The following is a 16,409-nucleotide window of genomic DNA, read 5'->3' as shown; positions in this document are numbered from 1 at the left end:
GCGCTCCTTGATCCATTTAATCACGCCCCATGACGCCAACCAATGAAATCCTTTCTCTTCAGTCTAAAAAGGAAGTAAACAGCGACCGAGAACAATTTTCACGTTAGCGTTTTTATTGTTACTATTTAGACATTTATTAACCTAATGGAACTAAAAATATGACTAATTTAACTGCTAAGCATCACATACTTACCCCAAGTAGTCTTTAATTCGCGTTGGAGACAGGACTTGGTAGATAGATGTTATCTAGGTGACGCTAACTAGCTGCTAACAATGGCTAACGTTAACTGTATGGTTTTTCACACTCAAATAGCCTCCATCATGGAGATGCTAGCGAATGCAGCCGTGGCAGAGATCTGTAAACTCGTAGACGATGACTATGCAGTGTTTCGTTTGGAAATTTCTCAAAGCCAGAAAGAAAACAGGGGTTTGCGGAGGAAACTACAGCTACTTGAACTGAAGGTGACACGGGAGCGCGCAGAGAAGACAATACGAGATCGCGTCCTCGCCAGTCGTCCCAGTAGTGTCAAGATCGTCGACCGATACAGAGGAATGGCAAGAGGTACATTTTGCCCCGTTCCCTTCTGACCACATGTGTTTGGATAGTATGCAATAATTCCCCTGATTACTTAGTTATCTTGCAAGAAGTTATGAGAAGTGTTACTTACATCCTTGCCAATTCTAGACTGCGTCAAAACTCAATAGTGTACAATGGTCAATATAGCGTTGAGCATTGACAGCACCTAACCTAACTACCTCTTTTCACCCGATCACTCTCTCAGGTGAAGGACATCTCACTGGAAGCCACAGGAACTTTGTGAAGCCAGCGGGCCACAATACATGGAGAAATGACAAACCCATAGCTGTAGATGAAGGGAGTGGAACCTCAACCCAGCACATTATTGTAATAGAGGTTAGTGCAATAGTGTTACATTAAAATTACAGTACATCAAATGTGACAAGTTTCAGAAAGGCTTCCCTCAGCTATTCACTTGTTTACATGTACATCCAAATTTATCTGCCATAGGGGAGACTTTCCTACGGCATTGTTATCCAATTCCACTCATGTACTGGTAATAACCTCCTCTCTTTTTGTCAGTCTGCAGATGCAGAGGCTGTAGGCCCTGGGGTCAAGCAGGAGAGATGTGAAGGAGAGGAGAACCCACGGCACAGCAGAGACATCCAGACTGGAGCAGCTGGAGCGCCCTATGAAGCCACAGAGGACCCCACCACCACTGTCGCCGCATCCCAGCCCAGGACCCAACGCAGCATCATGGAGGTCAGTGGAAGGCCGGACGCCGTCCTCAATTCAGAGACAGACCCCAAGACTTTAACTGTAACACACAGGCTCTTAGACACAGGATCTGAACAAATATCAGACCCAGAGAGACTAGGGCAGGGGCCACTGGGCTGTCCTCCTGCTCCTGGCTCGGAGTACTCACCGGTATTTCACCAGAGTCAGAGGCCTGTTCATTCCTGTGGGGATGGTGACATGTTAGACACTGGTGGTGATGATGATCCGTCTTGTTCTTACACTACAGAGATGGACCCTGGCAACATGCCCTTGTGTTTAGAGAGACAGACTGATCTGTTTAGAGGGGAATGGAATCGGTATAGTAGTAGTGTATACTCTGAAGGGTGCATATATAAGAAAGAGGGGGTTATAGTTGTGGATGAGGTGAAAGTGGAGGGCGACACCCCTCTGCCATGGAATGTAGACGAGACTCACTTAGGGGAAGGACACTCACAGGGCAACACCAGTGACTTCTTAGACTACAGGGAAAGCTTAGAGACAAATACAAATGTTACAACTCACTCCCCTTTACACGTGTTCAGGGATCGCGATCCAGTGTCTACGTCAATGGCACCTTCCGATTCACACGGCCGTGTCCTTTTTGATCAGGCATTGAACTCAAATGACAGGGCTAGAGCCCAGGCTCGGGGAGGGGGAGCAATATCAGGCAGTAGTAAAGAAAAACGGTTCCTCTGCATGTTCTGTAGCAAAGGCTTCAGCTGCTCCCAGAAGGTGGAGATCCACCAGAGGGTCCACACGGGGGAGAAACCCTACAGCTGTACCCAGTGTCACATGCGCTTCACCCAGGCTGGTGACCTGAAGAGGCATCAGAGGGTCCACACCGGGGAGAAACCTTACAGCTGCCCCCAGTGTGAGAAGAGGTTCTCCCGCCACCACCATTTGAAGATGCACTTGAAGGTCCACACGGGAGAGAGGCCGTTTGTCTGAACGCACTGCTGGTAGAGGTTCTCAGAAAGGAGCTACCTCAGTATACACCAGCAGAAAAAACATTCCACTCTATAACATAGCTTCTGACGTTTAAATCAAACCCTGCATTAAAAACAAAGAAAATTCTTTTTTTTCATCTGCAGAAAAGACCCACAGATGCATTTGTAATAACGAGAGTAAAAGATTTCAGTGTTGAATATTCCTGGGTAGAATATTGCATCCAGACATTGTTGGATATATGGAAATGTGTGAGGCCGAAAAAGTCTGTTACATATTGTTTGTACTGTGTAGGCTATATGATGTTCACAAATGACTATTTCATTACTTCCATTCAACTACTTAATTTTTTTCCCAAAGACTCTTTTTAATGAGAAAATGTATGCAGTTTATCAAGTTCATGCTGATTTTTGTATGTGAGTCATTTGTATGTGTGGTTTTCATATGGTGTATGTAAAACATGTTTAATAAACACAAAATGGGACATTTCATTCTGACTTTCATTGACATTTCCTTTAATATACTGTGCTTTCAGAAAGTATTCAGACCCCTTGACTATTTCCACATTTGTTACTTTACTTTATTCTAAAATGTATTAAATTATTCTTTCCCCTCAATCTACACACAATACCCCATAAAGACAAAGCTAAAACAGGTTTTTAGAAAAAAATAAAAAGAATACCACATTTACATAAGTATTCAGACCCTTTGCTATGAGACTTGAAATTGAGCTCAGGTGCATTCTGTTTCCATTGGTCATCCTTGAGATGTTTCAACAACTTAATTGGAGTCCACCTGTGGTAAATTAAATTGATTGGACATGATTTGGAAAGGCACACACCTGTCTATATAAGGTCCCACATTTGACAGTGCATGTCAGAGCAAAACCATGTCATGAGGTTGAAGGAATTGTCCGTAAAGCTCAGAGACAGGATTGTGTCGAGGCACAAATCTGGGGAAGGGTACCAAAACATTTCTGCAGCATTGAAGGTCCCCAAGAACACAGTGGCCTCCATTTTAAATTGAAGAAGTTTGGAACCACCAAGACCCTTCCTACAGCTGGCCACCTGGCCAAACTGAGCAATCGAGGGAGAAGGGCCTTGGTCAGGGAGGTGACCAAGAACCTGATGGTCACTCTGACAGAGCTCCAGAGTTGCTCTGTGGAGATGGGAGAACCTTCCAGAAGGACAACCATCTCTGCAGTGCTCCACCAATCATGCCTTTATGGTAGAATGGCCAGACGGAAGCCACTCCTCAGTAAAAGGCACATGACAGCCCGCTTGGAGTTTGCCAAAATGCACATAAAGAACTCTCAGACCATGAGAAACAAGATTCTTTGGTCTGATGAAACCAATATTGAGCTCTTGGACTGAATGCCAAGCATCAACTTTGGAGGAAACCTGGCACCATCCCTACAGTGATGCATGGTGGTGGCAGCATCATGCTGTGGGGATGTTTTTCAGCGGCAGGGACTAGAAGACTAGTCAGGATTGAGGGAAAGATGAACGGAGCAAAGTAAAGAGATCCTTGATGAAAACCTGCTCCAGGGCGCTCCGGACCTTAGACTGGGGCGAAGGTTCACCTTCCAACAGGACAATGACCCGAAGCACAGTCAAGACAACACGGGAGTGTCTTCAGGACAAGTCTACGAATGTCCTTGAGTGGTCCAGCCAGAGCCCAGACTTCAATCCGGTTTAACGTCTCTGGAGAGACCTGAAAATAGCTGTGCAGTGATGCTCCCCATCCAACCTGACAGAGCTTGAGAGGATCTGCAGAGAAGAATGGGAGAAACTCCCCAAATACAGATGTGCCAAGCTTGTAGCGTCATACCCAAGAAGTCTCGAGGGTGCCAAAGGTGCTTCAACAAAGTACTGAGTAAAGGGTCTGAATCCTTATGTAAATGTAATATATTTTTTATGTTTAATAAATTAGCAAAAATGTCAAAACCTGTTTTTGCTTTGTCATTAGGGGGTATTATGTGTAGATTGATGAAAGGGAAATAATGATTTAATCAATTTTAGAATAAAGCTGTAACATAACAAAATGTGGAAAAAGTCAAGGGGTCCAAATGAACTGTACATCAGATCTGATCTCACACTATTCATACACACAACAGAGCTTTATAACCAATATACACTTACTAAATATACCCACACATACCCACACACAAAGAAACACCTACTGTACACTTCAAAATAGTTTAGTCAGGGTTGTATGACTTGACTTATGATAGCTAACTTATTTACCCACAACAACATATTTATGTCCACCATGATGGGTTTAACAACAATGAAGTAATTCTGTAACTACAGTATAGGACTCAAGTGTAGTGGGGATGGGTAAACACTCCATGTTGAAAGTGTGTTTATCTGTGTGTACGTACCTGAGGGAGTGTGTGTCTGTGTAATCTGTATCACCTCTCTCCCAGGAGGAGGAGTGTCCAGAGGGGCTGCTGGTGAAGGAGGAGGGCTGTGAGGAGGGTCTGGGGAACCCTGAGGGGACCATGGTCATGGAGGACAACCAGACTACACCTCCTCCTGAACACACAGAGGAACCAACTGAGCAGCACAGGACCACACACAGTCTCAGTGAGGTGAGTCCACTGCGAACTACTGTCTGAATGGTATTAGGTCAGGGCCTGTATCCACAAAGCCTCTCAGAGTAGGAGTGCTGATCTAGGATCAGTTTTGCCTTTCTAGATCGTAATGAATAAGACCTGATCCTCAATCAGCACTTCTACTGAGAGTATCTCTGAGTAGGAGTGCTGATCGCTGTTCATAATAAATATGATTGTACGGACAGATCCTATATCAGCACTCCTACACCAAGACACTTTGTGGATACGGGCCCAGGTCTTGATTAATTTAGTCTGGGATCATGCCTTTGAATTATCAAACCATTAAAGGGATAAGTCAGATGAACTGGTGGATACCATTTTTACGTCTCTGCATCCAATATCCAGGAAGTTAGAGGGAATTTCACGAGCCAGTGCTAACTAGCTTAGCACAAAAACTGGATTAGGTGTAACTGAAGACTTCCATTCTTTGCGCTAAGCTAGTTAGCAAAGCTAGTTACCAAAATCCCAAACTATCCTTTTAAAGAGTGTCAAGTAATCAAATCAATGACAATGTTTGCATAGTATCCATGGCAATCCCTCATTGCCCAATCCAATCATATCAGATTTCTTGATCCAACATCCTCTCACTCTGTATCTCTTACAGTCAGTAGACAAAGAGGATGGGATGCCTGATCTGCAGCTGGTCAAAGAGGAGACAATAGAGAACAGACCAGAGAGTGGACTAAAGATCTGGGATGAAGGTAAGGGAGAAATACATATCGAGAACATATATATACTATGTGTATATATACATCAATAGGAATAGAGATGCACCTGCATAAAATGAAATAAATACAACTTGTGTTTATCTACTAAAACAAACATAATGTTTGAACTTGACCAGGTAATTGACTCAAACTCCATATGTTGAGTTTTCTGCCATGTAACCTCTTCCTGCAGGTGGTTGGCTGGAAGCTAACAGAGGAGACTGGGCGGCCATCTTGGATTCCCAGACCCAGACTGTTGCAGCCAAGGTTCCTGTGGACGACATCACCGAGCAGGCCAGGACCAGAGGCGACATAGTGGAGGTCAGTGGATGGGAAAGTGTCCTCAGCTCTGGGCTTGGCAACAACACTGTTAACCACAACCAGAAACAGACAGCCGAACCAGAAAACAACATCTCCATGACAACAGACTGGCTGAGACCAGGGCGAGGTGTATATTTGGTCTACGGGGACGGGGTGTCCGTATGCGGTGGGAAAGAACAGACACGGCTAGTGATGCTCCTATAGTTGTGATTCACAGAGACTGATGGCGCATCAGGTTAACCCCCGAACAGGTATTGCCTTTTGCCTGCCTTCGATTAGCCTGATGACTCACACCAAATTATTTAGCTTCTTTGTCATTCGCCACACACTTTACTCTGAGACTACCATCATTGAAGTCGTTTGTGGTGACGAGGGGTGTTGTACAAAACAAAGTCATCAGCGATTGTATCGTCTCTAACCAACCAGAGTATTTGTGTTTATGAAGGAAATCGTTGTGGAAATCTGTTGAAGCTCAAGTTGGCTACACAATGCAATGCTCTTTCTATTGGCTGGCTGGCTAGCTAGCTAGCAAACATAGCTACAAACAATAATACCAAATATAATATCAGCATGTGACGTAGCTATTTAGCTGTAAAATCGCCTAAACAACCTGCAGTATCAATCTCACCATGTTCAACCTGCAGATTGATGTGCCTCAGAGTCTAACATTGGCAACGGCAAATATACTTTTGAGGAGATGCCCGCACGGTGCATTCTGAGCAATTCAAAAACTCAATATTAGCACTAATTTTGGCAAGAAGAAGTATAACATTACAAATATTTTCAGAGATTTTAAATAATTAACTCGACATATACACTGATTTTGAGAAGGGATTGCGTGATGATTAGCTTCACAACCGCGTGACGTAGTATGACAACATGAATGCGATTGGTCGACAGTCTGCTGGGTGGGGCGTTATACGTTGCTTCATTTATTGGATTCCTATCTCCTTTTTGTAACATCTCTGTCAACGGCACCATGCAATGCACCCTGAACTAAAGAGGCAGACAAATAGGAAAAATGTGCAAGACCCTCTGTTAAATTACACATTTCTTGAGGTATGAATATCGCAAAAATATGTTCAAAGGCTCATTGGAGAGAAGACATCCGCCCCGAGTTATGACATCGGCCAGTATTGAAATCTGAGATGTATGATATATGTTTTCACGATCTAAAAGTAATATTCCTATTAACTTCCAGTGTAGTGAGAGACTTAACACGGTGCTATGTCATACCGGACGCATTTCTGCCTGCTTGAACACCAGTAACTCAGATACACATGAAAACATGAAATGGCCCAGGGAATCGATAGAACATCACTCAGAGATGCACAAAAACAATATAACATTCAAAATGGGTGAACCTTTCCTTTAAGGAAGCTACTATATATATACAAATATTACATGACATTACATTTCATTGCACTTTTCACAACACCTTAAGTATGTGCCCTCAGGCCACTACTCCACTACATCTTATCTACAACACAAAATCTATGTGTACGTGTGTGTAGAGTGCGTGTGTTAGCATGTGTATGTTTGTGTCTGTTCCTATGTGTGTGTGTCTCTTCATAGTCCCCACTGTTCCATAAGGTGTATTTATCTGTTTTTTAAATCTGATTATACTGCTTGCATCAGTTACCTGATGTGGAATAGAGTTCCATGTAGTCATGGCTCTATGTAGCAGTGTGGTCCTCCCATAGTCTGTTCTGAACTTTGGAACTGTGAAGAGACCTCTGGTGGCATGTCTTGAGAGGTATGCATGGGTGTCCGAGCTGTTTGCTAGTAGTTTCAACAGACAGCTCGGTGCATTCAACATTTTAACAGTTCTTACAAAACAAGTAGTGATGAAGTCAATCTCTCCTCTACTTTGAACCAGGAGAGATTGACATGCATATTATTAATGTTAGCACTCCGTGTACATTTCAGGGCCAGCCGTGCTGCCCAGTTCTGAGCCAATTGTAATTTTCCTAAGTCCGTATTTGTGGCACCTGGAAAGGAGTCCAGGTGCGACAAAAATAGGGCCTGTAGAACCTGCCTTGTTGATAGTGTTGTTAAGAAGGCAGAGCAGCGCTTTATTATGGACAGACTTCTCCCAGATTTAGTTGAAGTTTGGGGTTTAGAGTATCAAAGCCAATGACGAATTTTCAAACCTCCGCTTTACCCACGTGTGTTCTGGCTCTGGCCCAACCCATCGGTTTCTGGACCAATCAGTCGGCCCCAAATGTGTTCGCATTGGTGAAGATCTAGACTCATTGTGGAGAAGAAAATTACAGTTGAAAATTACAGTTCACATACACCTTAGCCAAATATATTTAAACTCAGTTTTCTGCAATTCATGGCATTTAATCCTTGTAAAAATTCACTGTCTTAGGTCAGTTAGGATCACCACTTTATTTTAAAAATGTGAAATGTCAGAATAATAGTAGAGAGAGATTTATTTCAGCTTTTATTTCTTTCATCACATTCCCAGTGGGTCAGACGTTTACATACACTCAATTAGTATTTGGTAGCATTGCCTTTAAATTGTTTAACTTGGGTCAAACGTTTTGGGTAGCCTTCCACAAGCTTCCCACAATAAGTTGGGTGAATTTTGGCCCATTCCTCCTGACAGAGCTGGTGTAACTGAGTCAGGTTTGTAGGCCTCCTTGTTCGCACACGCTTTTTCAGTTCTGCCCTCAAATTTTCTATAGGATTGAGGTCAGGGCTTTGTGATGGCCACTCCAATACCTTGACTTTGTTGTCCTTAAGCCATTTTGCCACAACTTTGGAGGTATGCTTGGGGTCATTGTCCATTTGGAAGACCCATTTGCGACCAAGCTTTAACTTCCCGACTGATGTCTTGAAATGTTGCTTCAATATATCCACATAATTTTCGCACCAAAGTACATTCATCTCTAGGAGACAGACTGGAATTGTGATACGGGGAATTATAAGTGAAATAATCTGTATGTAAACAACTGTTGGAAAAATTCCTTGTGGCATGCACAAAGTAGATGTCCTAACCGACTTGCCAAAACTATAGTTTGTTCACAAGAAATTTGTGGAGTGGTTGAAAAACAAGTTGTAATGACTCTAACCTAAGTGTATGTAAACTTCCGACTTCAACTGTATGTCCGTGGGCTTGGCATAGCGTTTGGCCGGAGCAAGGAGTCTGGGAAGCCAGGCAAGCCTTCTATAGGATCTATCAACTGGAACAGGAACCCTGCGACAAGAGAAATATTCATGTTAAACCAGACCTCACACAATGTCAGTGCCTCAACATTAAATGGCTACAAATGACAGTAGTTGTAACGCTATCAGCAGATACAGTGGGAATAAGAATGGTGGCAGGGTTCGTTTTGTAGGAAAGCCTTAAGTTTCCCTTAACAGGTGGAGATCCACCAGAGGATGCCACCTGTGCTGGGCCAGTTCTACCTCTCGTCTAGCCTGAAGAGGCACCAGAGGGTCCACACGGGTTAAACCCTACAACTGCCCCCAATGTGAGAAGAGGTTCTCCCACCAGCACCATCTGAAGATGCACCTGAAGGTCCATACGGGATAGTGGCTGTTTGCCTGTGATACACCAGCAGAAAGTGTACATGGCCCATGTATAGATTATAGTGACATGTAATGTAGTACTAGTTAGTTTGTAGTTCATTCTGTTGGTTTTGGATGTAGTAGGGAACTGGATGAGATGAACTGAGGAAAGAATGAGTATGATGAGGCAGAGTAGATGATATGGTGATGGTGATTTTAAAAATGCTTCACTGATAAAGTGACACCAATACAAAACATTATGAACACCTGCTCTCTCCATGACAGACAGACCAGGTGAAATTTATGAAGCTATAATCTAGTTATATATATTTTTAACTATCTGTGTTGGTATTGCTTGAATTCAGGCTTGGCTGAAGTGCTTTCAATGGGAAAGATTGCTTCAGTACCATACTTCTGTGATTTTCGTTGAAAACGTCACTGTCCCATGTGGACGGACTTACAGTATGTGAGTGTATGACCATCTTGTTGAAATCAAATACAAAATTGAATCTGTGCTGACTGACTTGGTTATCTTTGTATCATTGCAGGGACTTAGTTTCCTATATCTCAGTCGAACCAAAACATACTTCATTCTTGAATCAACACATAGGGATTTTCTTTTAAATAATAAACTCCAATGGCTCCATATGGTTAGATAGTTGACTGTGGTTAGCATTTTATAATGTCATGTTTCTGTGTGTACAGCAAAGTGTTTCTTATATAAAAATGTATCGATTTGTATTTACAGTCTGCAGTCCATGAGGACCTGCTTATATCTGGTGTTGCTGGCGGGAGAGACTGGCCCTCTGAAGCGGCTGGTCACAAACCCTGGCCCCGGATCAGGACACTGGATCAGGAGCCGTCGCTCTTCCTTCGCGAGTCAGAACCAGGACCCAACCGCGAAGGACAGAGACCCCACCACCACTCAGAACACAACCAGTGGACAGGTGGACTGAACAACCTCCGTCCTGGTGGTCATCAGCGAGACAGAGGCTCCAGTCAGGGATCCAGTCAGCAAATGAGTCCCTTCTCTTCACAGTCTCAGTGCAGGGATGGAGCAGGGCCTGGGGCTGATGGAGATAGACCCTCCTGTTCCTATGATACAAACACCACAGTATCCATGATGAACAGAGCAGGTCACCCTGGGCTTCAGCCTTCACAGAGAGTGGTGGGAGACCCCCCTGGTGGGAGTCTAACAGGAAGTCTGTCTTCTCCTTCAGGATCTTGTCTAATGCTTAGTGACTGGGTTCATAGAAAGCCTGGGCCTGGGTCTAGCCTTTCTCAGTTACCTCATGGTTACCCCACCAATACAGACAAGGTCAGGATGGGCGTTCACCACAAGAGGTACTTATCCTATAACACAGCACACAATCCCAACCACACCCAAACAATGGCTAGAGGTCAAGGAGGGAGCTCAAATACTAACCACCTGAGGGTGGTTGCTCCTGCTTCTACCTATGGTGTCACTGGGTCACAACGTGGGAGGCCGAGCATTAGGACGGATGCCGACAAGCCATACACCTGCCCCACGTGTGGGAAGCGCTTCACTGAGGCGAACTATGTGAAGAGGCACCAGACCGTTCACACCAAGGAGAGGCCCTTCAAGTGCAAACGATGTTACAAGAGCTTCTCCTTCCTGAGTAGCCTTATCAGACATAGGAGTGTCCACAACGTGGAAAAATTGTAGCATTGTGGCTTGAGATGTACACAGGGGATATCTGAGAACCATTATTTAGCTTAGCAATTCTCAACTGGTGGGTCGCAGGAAGGTTTGGAACGGGTCGCGGGTGTCTAAGTAAAAATGTTTATATATACAGTTGAAGTCGGAAGTTTACATACACCTTAGCCAAATACATTTAAACTCAGTTTTTCACAATTCCTGACATTTAATCCTTGTAGAAATTCCCTGTCTTAGGTCAGTTAGGATCACCACTTTATTTTAAGAATGTGGAATGTCAGATTAATAGTCGAGAGAATGATTTATTTCAGCTTTTATTTCTTTCATCACATTCCCAGTGGGTCAGAAGTTTACAATTAGTATTTGGTAGCATTGCCGTTAAATTGTTTAACTTGGGTCAAACGTTTTGGGTAGCCTTCCACAAGCTTCCCACAATAAGTTGGGTGAATTTTGGCCCATTCCTCCTGACAGAGCTGGTGTAACTGAGTTGGGTTTGTAGGCCTCCTTGCTCGCACACGCTTTTTCAGTTCTGCCCACACATTTTCTATTTATTTATTTTATTTCAACTTTATTTAACCAGGTAGGCTAGTTGAGAACAAGTTCTCATTTACAACTGCGACCTGGTCAAGATAAAGCATAGCAGTTAGACACATACAACACAGAGTTACACATGGAATGAACAAAACATACAGTCACTAATACAGAAGAAAAAAAGAAAAAGAGAGAAAAAAAAAGTCTATATACAGTGAGTGCAAATTAGGTAAAATAAGGGAATTAAGGCAATAAATAGGCCATGGTGGCAAAGTAATTACATTATGGCAATTAAACACTGGAATGGTAGATGTGCAAAAGATGGAATGTGCAAGTAGAGATACTGGGGTGCAAAAGGAGCAGAATAAATAAATAAATACAGTATGGGGATGGGCTGTATACAGATGGGCTATGTACAGGTGCAGTGATCTGTGAGCTGCTCTGACAGCTGGTGCTTAAAGTTAGTGAGGGAGATGGGAATCTCTTCTATAGGATTGAGGTCAGGGCTTTGTGATGGCCACTACAAAATCCTTGACTTTGTTGTCCTTAATTAAGCCATTTTGCCACAACTTTGGAAGTATGCTTGGGGTCATTGTCCATTTGGAAGACCCATTTGCGACCAAGCTTTAACTTCCCGACTGATGTCTTGAGATGTTGCTTCAATATATCCACATAATTTTCCTACCTCATGATGCCATCTATTTTGTGAAGTGCACCAGTCCCTCCTGCAGCAAAGCACCCCCACAACATGATGCTGCCACCCCCGTGCTTCACAGTTGGGATGGTGTTCTTCGGCTTGCAAGCCTCCCCCTTTTTCCTCCAAACATAACGATGGTCATTATGGCCAAACACTTCTATTTCTGTTTCATCAGACCAGAGGACATTTCTCCAAAAAGTACGATCTTTGTCCCCGTGTGCAGTTGCAAACCGTATTCTGGCTTTTTTATGGCGGTTTTGGAGCAGTGGCTTCTTCCTTGCTGAGCGGCCTTTCAGGTTATGTCGATATATGACGTGTTTTACTGTGGATATAGATAATTTAGTACCTGTTTCCTCCAGCATCTTCACAAGGTCCTTTGCTGTTGTTCTAGGATTGATTTGCGCTTTTCGCACCAAAGTACGTTCATCTCTAGGAGACAGAGTGCGTCTCCTTCCTGAGCGGTATGACGGCTGCATGGTCCCATGGTGTTTATACTCGCGTACTATTGTTTGTACAGATGAACGTGGTACCTTCAGACGTTTGGAAATTGCTCCCAAGAATGAACCAGACTTGTGGAGGTCTACAATTTTTTTTCTGAGGTCTTGGCTGATTTCTTTTGATTTTCCCATGATGTCAAGCAGAGGCACTGGGTTTGAAGGTAGGCCTTGAAATACATCCACAGGTACACCTCTAAATGACTCAAATGATGTCAATTAGCCTATCAGAAGCTTCTAAAGCCATTACATAATTTTCTGGAATTTTCCAAGCTGTTTGAAGGCACAGTCAACTTAGTGAATGTAAACTTCTGACCTACTTCTGACCTACTGGAATTGTGATACAGTGAAATAATCTGTCTGTAAACAATTGTTGGAAAAATTACTTGTGTCATGCACAAAGTAGATGTCTAGCCGACTTGCCAAAGCTATAGTTTGTTCACAAGAAATTTGCGGTGGTTGAAAAATGAGTTTTAATGACTCCAACCTAAGGGTATGTAAACGTCCGACTTCAACAGTATATATATATATATATATATATATATACACATTGCTCAAAAAAATAAAGGGAACACTTAAACAACACAATGTAACTCCAAGTCAATCACACTTCTGTGGAATCAAACTGTCCACTTAGGAAGCAACACTGATTGACAATAAATTTCACATGCTGTTGTGCAAATGGAATAGACAACAGGTGGAAATTATAGGCAATAAGCAAGACACCCCCAATAAAGGAGTGGTTCTGCAGGTGGTAACCACAGACCACTTCTTAGTTCCTATGCTTCCTGGCTGATGTTTTGGTCACTTTTGAATGCTGGTGGTGCTTTCACTCTAGTGGTAGCATGAGACGGAGTCTACAACCCACACAAGTGACTCAGGTAGTGCAGCTCATCCAGGATGGCACATCAATGCGAGCTGTGGCAAGAAGGTTTGCTGTGTCTGTCAGCGTAGTGTCCAGAGCATGGAGGCGCTACCAGGAGACAGGCCAGTACATCAGGAGACGTGGAGGAGGCCGTAGGAGGGCAACAACCCAGCAGCAGGACCGCTACATCCGCCTTTGTGCAAGGAGGAGCAGGAGAAGCACTGCCAGAGCCCTGCAAAATGACCTCCAGCAGGCCACAAATGTGCATGTGTCTGCTCAAACGGTCAGAAACAGACTCCATGAGGGTGGTATGAGGGCCCGACATCCACAGGTGGGGGTTGTGCTTACAGCCCAACACCGTGCAGGACGTTTGACATTTGCCAGAGAACACCAAGATTGGCAAATTCGCCACTGGCGCCCTGTGCTCTTCACAGATAAAAGCAGGTTCACACTGAGCACATGTGACAGACGTGACAGTCTGGAGACGCCGTGGAGAACATTCTGCTGCCTGCAACATCCTCCAGCATGACCGGTTTGGCGGTGGGTCAGTCATGGTGTGGGGTGGCATTTCTTTGGGGGGCCGCACAGCCCTCCATGTGCTCGCCAGAGGTAGCCTGACTGCCATTAGGTACCGAGATGAGATCCTCAGACCCCTTGTGAGACCATATGCTGGTGCGGTTGGCCCTGGGTTCCTCCTAATGCAAGACAATGCTAGACCTCATGTGGCTGGAGTGTGTCAGCAGTTCATGCAAGAGGAAGGCATTGATGCTATGGACTGGCCCACCCGTTCCCCAGACCTGAATCCAATTGAGCACATCTGGGACATCATGTCTCGCTCCATCAACCAACGCCACGTTGCACCACAGACTGTCCAGGAGTTGGCGGATGCTTTAGTCCAGGTCTGGGAGGAGATCCCTCAGGAGACCATCTGCCACCTCATCAGGAGCATACCCAGGCGTTGTAGGGAGGTCATACAGGCACGTGGAGGCCACACACACTACTGAGCCTCATTTTGACTTGTTTTATGGACATTACATCAAAGTTGGATCAGCCTATAGTGTGGTTTTCCACTTTAATGTTTAGTGTGACTCCAAATCCAGACCTCCATGGGTTGATAAATTGGATTTCCATGGATTATTTTTGTGTGATTTTGTTGTCAGCACATTCAACTATGTAAAGATAAAAGTATTTAATAAGATTATTTCATTCATTCAGATCTAGGATGTGTTATTTTAGTGTTCCCTTTATTTTTTTCCAATGGCTGTAGCAAACATTGCCCCTCAGTAATTTACTTTCTCAGTCACACACTCAAAGTTGGCTTTATTTATACTGATGTACGTCACTGTGTTCATCAATGCAACAATCACCAAAACATGCTCAAGTCAAGTCCCTCTTAACTGTTTCTCTTATTAAAACCCCAGAGCTCAAACGCTTATCTATCATCTGTGGTGTGGGATCTTTACAAACAGTCCTTGACCTCAAGCTGTTTGTAGTAAATGGCCTGAAGGATTCAGGTCTTGTGATGTCTGAGGTGAAATATCAAACATGAACTTAAGTGCACCTGTATTTGATATTCCAGAATGACTGGTCTCTACAAACTGGGGAGTGTACATGCTTTTAACTTCTGTTCAGGAGGGTAATTAACCACATACCCTCTCATTAACCCTTTGTTAACTTGTCATTTGAAACAGGCTTGTCTGAATACCTCATTTTTAAAGACTGTAAACCTAGGCTAGAACAAGGACAGCTTAATATTTACCTTTCTGATGTGATGTAGCTGGAATAAAGTAATTATATTATTTTCTACTCTAGCTAACACACCGTTCTTTCTAAACTAGTCTGGTCTGAGCTTTTATTTATTTTATTTTACCTTTATTTAACTAGGCAAGTCAGTTAAGAACAAATTCTTAATTTCAATGACAGCCTAGGAATAGTGGGTTAGGTTAACTGCCTTGTTCAGGGGCAGAACGACAGATTTTTAACTTGTCAGCTCAGGGATTCAATCTTGCAACCTTCCGGTTACTAGTCCAACGCTCTAACCACTAGGCTACCTGCCGCCCCAAGCTTGAAAGATAGTGATCATGAATAGGAGATTTGATGTGTAATGTAATAAGCAGTACCGTACTTCAAAGAACAGTGTGCATACCTTTTTCATTCGACCACACCCTTTAAGCTATGATGCCAACCAGTAAGATCCTTTGTAAACAGAAGTGAACAGTGACCGAGAACAATGAAGCAAGGCAGTAAGTCACAGAACAGTCATTTTCCGGTCACTTCTGGGAAACCGGAATGCTTACAGACCTGCTCTCAGATGCAGAGTAGCCCACGTTTTGCGAGCATGGAGAGGCCAGAGATAGCCAGACTAGTAAATTGGACTAAGGAACAGATGTTGTGTATTGGAGAAAGGCCATCAGTGCGGATTCTGCAAACAATACAGTGGGTGAAGGCACGGCATGAGCATGGTGAACGGAAAGATGTGGTTATGGACAGGGAGGAAGAAGAGCCTAGTGTAGTGGGAAGATGTGTATTGAGGAAGAATGGCGCCAAGTACAAACCGTACTCTGCTGTTTCTGATGGCTCAGAAATTGAACCTGATGAGAGAGAGGATGAATTACCTGCGGTGGCAGGTGTGATGAAGACCTCCGAGTCCAAGCCTCGCCCCGATGGTCATGCGAAGGATGGTACTGTCCCAGTGGGAGTGACATTTTTGGAGAAAGTGGATCCCTGCCTTTTGGCTGACC

At 43.9% G+C, this 16,409-nt stretch overlaps 1 protein-coding gene across 2 annotated transcripts; it reads left to right on the top strand.

The window, feature by feature from the left end:
- The first annotated feature begins 46 nt into the window (after positions 1-46).
- On the top strand, positions 47-15,474 carry LOC106602406 (uncharacterized). Of its 2 annotated transcripts, none has more exons than XM_045717531.2 (7): positions 47-562; positions 783-904; positions 1,100-1,279; positions 4,668-4,832; positions 5,461-5,557; positions 5,757-5,884; positions 10,152-15,474. In XM_045717531.2, the coding sequence occupies exons 1-7, from the start codon at positions 274-276 to the stop codon at positions 11,088-11,090; spliced, it is 1,920 nt and encodes a 639-aa protein (XP_045573487.1). In that variant the 5' UTR covers positions 47-273; the 3' UTR covers positions 11,091-15,474. The 2 variants fall into 2 exon arrangements, with proteins under 2 accessions (XP_045573487.1, XP_014050495.1); XM_014195020.3 differs by having other exon boundaries at positions 49-562; positions 783-913.
- The last annotated feature ends 935 nt before the right edge of the window (positions 15,475-16,409 follow it).

Source organism: Salmo salar, chromosome 04 (assembly GCF_965601325.2).
Source record: "Salmo salar chromosome 04, fSalSal1, whole genome shotgun sequence".
NCBI lineage: Eukaryota > Metazoa > Chordata > Actinopteri > Salmoniformes > Salmonidae > Salmo > Salmo salar.
Note: the sequence above shows the minus strand (reverse complement) of the source record. Positions and strands in the feature narration are given on the sequence as shown.

Coding starts and splice junctions, on each gene's coding strand:
- LOC106602406 (XM_014195020.3), top strand. CDS start 274: ATGGCTAACGTTAACTGTATGGTTTTTCACACTCAAATAGCCTCCATC. Junction 914..1,099: donor AGCACATTATTGTAATAGAG/GTTAGTGCAATA, acceptor TCTTTTTGTCAG/TCTGCAGATGCAGAGGCTGT. Junction 5,885..10,151: donor CCAGAGGCGACATAGTGGAG/GTCAGTGGATGG, acceptor TTGTATTTACAG/TCTGCAGTCCATGAGGACCT.